Below are 3,622 nucleotides of genomic sequence, written 5' to 3' on the forward strand. Positions count from 1 at the left end.
ATTTCTCGTGTATAACAAAATTCCCTTGGAATGTTAGATCTTTTGGTTAAAGGGAGAAACTATATGTCATTCTATTAATTTGTGAAGATTCCACATGAAACCTGAGGATAAGAAAACACAAAATGCTGGGCATCATGGTGCAATCCTTTAATCCCTGAACTGGGAAGTCAGAGACAGGCAGATCTCTGTGTGTTTGAGGCCAGCCTGGTCTACATAGTGAGCTTCAGGACCGTCAAAGACCCTGTCTCAAATAAACAAAATGAAAATAAAAGAAGAAAATATAAAGTGACAAAAATATATATAAATTGCATTGATCATTAATATATAGATAATTATGGAATGTTATTTTATATTTGAATACACAAAGTTAATATTAAAAGCAGAATCATAGAGTCATTGTCTCAAAAACAAAATAAAAGAAGAAAATATAAAATGGCATAAAAACATAAATTTCATTGATTATTTATATCAATTGATAATTATTGAATATAATTGTGTCAAGTGTATACACAAAGTTAAGCATATTAAAATCTAGAAAACCAGTCTTCTCTAAGGATGAGTCTCTGATACATTACCTAACTCCAAGAAGTCAGCCCCAAATATGTATTTCGATATAAGCATAACTAAAGGAATTCAACAGTATGTACTTATAAATGTATTTGTGATATATACATGTGTGTGTTTCTGCATGTGTGTGAAACAATAATAATTAAAGAATGAAAGGCCATGTATTTGAGAAGAGGAGAGAAACATGGAAGGATTTAAAGGGAGCAGAACAGCAGGAAATGATGCAAAAATCTACTCATCCACAAAATAACATATATATATATATATATATATATATATATATATATATATATGCATATATATGCATATATATGGGGAAAATGAATTTAAAATCTGCTTCCTCTGAATTCTCTTCTCTGTAAATAATGGGGACATGTGCTCATTATGTAAACATTTCAGGTAGTAATCAATACTTGTCTTTGTTTTATGCTGTACCATGGGTTTTTCCTATGGAAGCAGGTTACAGAACTCATTTAAAGGGGGTAGTCACACCACACAATGGAAATTATGATCGTCTAGTCCTTTTAGAAACTCAAGACCTAACTCAAATTTTCCTTCTGGCACAAATAGAGCCTCATTTAAAATGTGTTGACATGATCAAGCAACACTCAGAACTCAGGCTTTACCTACCCTCCAGGGCATTTCTTGGTCCTAAGGTTTCACATTATCACAATGTCATAGAGGGACACATTTTTTCTCAGAGAGTTTCTATATCATTCTTCTCCTTATTTCAAATTCACATTAATTTAGTAAGCCGGTTTTACCTCTTCAATAGTTTCAAAAAAATCAATGAACTTTTGAAAGTATAAAATTAAACTGACTTTAATTTTCATAGGTTAATGCTAATCAATCAACTTATAGTGAAAGTGTTAACTCAAAAACACAAGTTTGAGTGCATCCTATAAAAAATGATGCCATCTTTTTCAAAATAATGGCTAATTAAAATTACTTTTCCTAGCAAATAGTGACTTCTTGGTTTTTTAGACTAGTTTCCTAAGTGTAATTATTGTAATCTTGTGTTTGTGTGTATGTATGTGTGTGTGTACCTGTGTGGGTATTTGTGTGAATAGTGTGTACATGTGAATAGAAATGTGGGGTGAATGATATAGGTATCTGTCCACATGCATGCTGAGTAAAAGAAAGTCACTAACTCTGTCCATTTATTGCTTTCTGCCTTATTTCCTTAAGACAAAGTCTCCACTAAACCTTGACCTCACTGGTTTTCATAAGAGCCTTTGGGCTCAACAATACCTCACTTCACCAGTATTTGGTTAAAAGTGTCCAGCCATGACTGATTTCTGAAATGGGTGCTGGGAATCAGAAATAAATGCTTACGTTTCCACAAGGGCTCTTACCCACTGGTCTATCTCCCCAGCATTGGAAGTGTCATATTTTAATAATCATCAGAAACCATTGTCAATCTCTTCCACATTCTCCTGATGGCAGTTTTTATTTCCTTATTCCTGAAAGTGTAAACCATAGGGTTCAGAAGTGGTGTCATGATGGTGGCAAACACAAACGCATTTTTTTCAGAAGAGAAAGCAGTTGTTGGTCGTGCATATATTAAAAAACATGGGACAAAGAACAAAAGCACAACCGTAATATGGGATCCACAGGTGGAGAGAGCTTTAAGTCGCCCCTCAGAGCTGTGTGATCTCAGAGAGTACAATATGACACCATAGGAGACAAGCAATATAGAGAAGATAATGATGCTTATTGACCCACTGTTAGCAAACACCAAGATAACAAATATATGTGTGTCAGTACAGGCAAGCTTCAGTAATGGGAACAAGTCACACATGTAATGATCAATGACATTGGGTCCACATAAAGGCAGTTGCAAAGTGAAGATAATTTGTACAGTAGAATGTAAAAACCCTCCTGCCCAGGATATCACCACCAAAATGCTACAGAGCCTCCGGGTCATAATAGAAGAGTAATGTAAGGGCTTGCAAATGGCCACATAGCGGTCATAGGCCATGGCTGACAGGACAATCACCTCTATCCCAGTGAAGAAGTGGACAGCAAATAATTGTATCATGCAACATTCAAAGGAAATGGTCTTCCTCTCATAGAAGAAGTCTACAATCATCTTGGGTGTGACAGTAGAAGAAGTACACGCATCCAGAATGGACAGGAATATCAAGAAGAAGTACATGGGGGAAGCAAGCAGTGTGGGACTATAGATGATGGTTACCACAATCATCATGTTGCCCCAAATAGTTGCAAGGTAGATCAACAAAAACACAACAAACAATATTTTCTCAACTTTTGAGTTCTGTGAAAGCCCAAGAAGTATGAACTCAGTGACAAAGCTCTGGTTTTGCATTATTCTCAAGAAGATACTGAAGTAAAATCTGTTCACTTAAATCTGAAATTATCAGAAAAGAATACATCATTCAAGTTTATATAATCAACATGTACAAGTTGCTGCTTCTTTGAATGTTTTGCCAATAAGAAAAGAATGTTACTTTTCTTAAATGTGTAGTTGCATACCGTGTAGTATTAAAGTTGAGTTGAATTTTTGAGTACTTAAAATATCCACATCTAAAATATTGGAGATAAAAATATCTACTTGGGTGAGATGAGAGCAATAGCCTATCTCTGAAGGGTCAGCTTTCATCAGCCCTTATGGGATTCTGCAAGTGAAACACTGAAATGCACTTTAAACTATTCTACATATAAATGAAGCCCAGAATGTTAGTCTCCATTGACTGATCAGAGCATTCACTGCCTCATCTACCAATAAAAGAGGCAAAATGTATTTTAGGGAACACTTCAAAGTCATAGGTTCAGCTTAAACATGGGTAAAAGTATGAATTATTAGAAGTTCCAGTAACTCAGTCTATTTTTTATAAAACAGAAAATTCTTTGGGAAAGTATGCAGCACTCCTCTTTGTGCATATGTTGAAAGGTTGGAAATTTCACTAAATTATTCATTTTACAACCTAACAAGAACTTTACAAAATTTACACTGTTTTCATAATGGATAAGTGAAATACTATTTAAAAAAAGCAATTGTTCCAGACTTAAAGTCCTAGTCATATTCAGCAGT

The 3,622-nt window shown here is 34.6% G+C and overlaps 1 protein-coding gene across 1 annotated transcript; it reads right to left on the reverse strand.

Moving 5' to 3' along the window:
* Positions 1 to 1,960: 1,960 nt before the first annotated feature.
* On the reverse strand, positions 1,961 to 2,926 carry LOC128101697 (olfactory receptor 4C15-like). The gene has a single exon (XM_052725013.1). The coding sequence runs from the start codon at positions 2,894 to 2,896 to the stop codon at positions 1,961 to 1,963; it is 936 nt and encodes a 311-aa protein (XP_052580973.1). The 5' UTR covers positions 2,897 to 2,926.
* Positions 2,927 to 3,622: the final 696 nt, after the last annotated feature.

This window comes from Peromyscus californicus, unplaced genomic scaffold (genome assembly GCF_007827085.1).
Source record: "Peromyscus californicus insignis strain IS unplaced genomic scaffold, ASM782708v3 Scaffold_7__1_contigs__length_154581171, whole genome shotgun sequence".
NCBI classification, from domain to species: Eukaryota; Metazoa; Chordata; class Mammalia; order Rodentia; family Cricetidae; genus Peromyscus; species Peromyscus californicus.

What these genes read in the sequence shown, in the direction of transcription:
- LOC128101697 (XM_052725013.1), bottom strand. Translation starts at nt 2,896, where the DNA reads ATGCAAAACCAGAGCTTTGTCACTGAGTTCATACTTCTTGGGCTTTCA.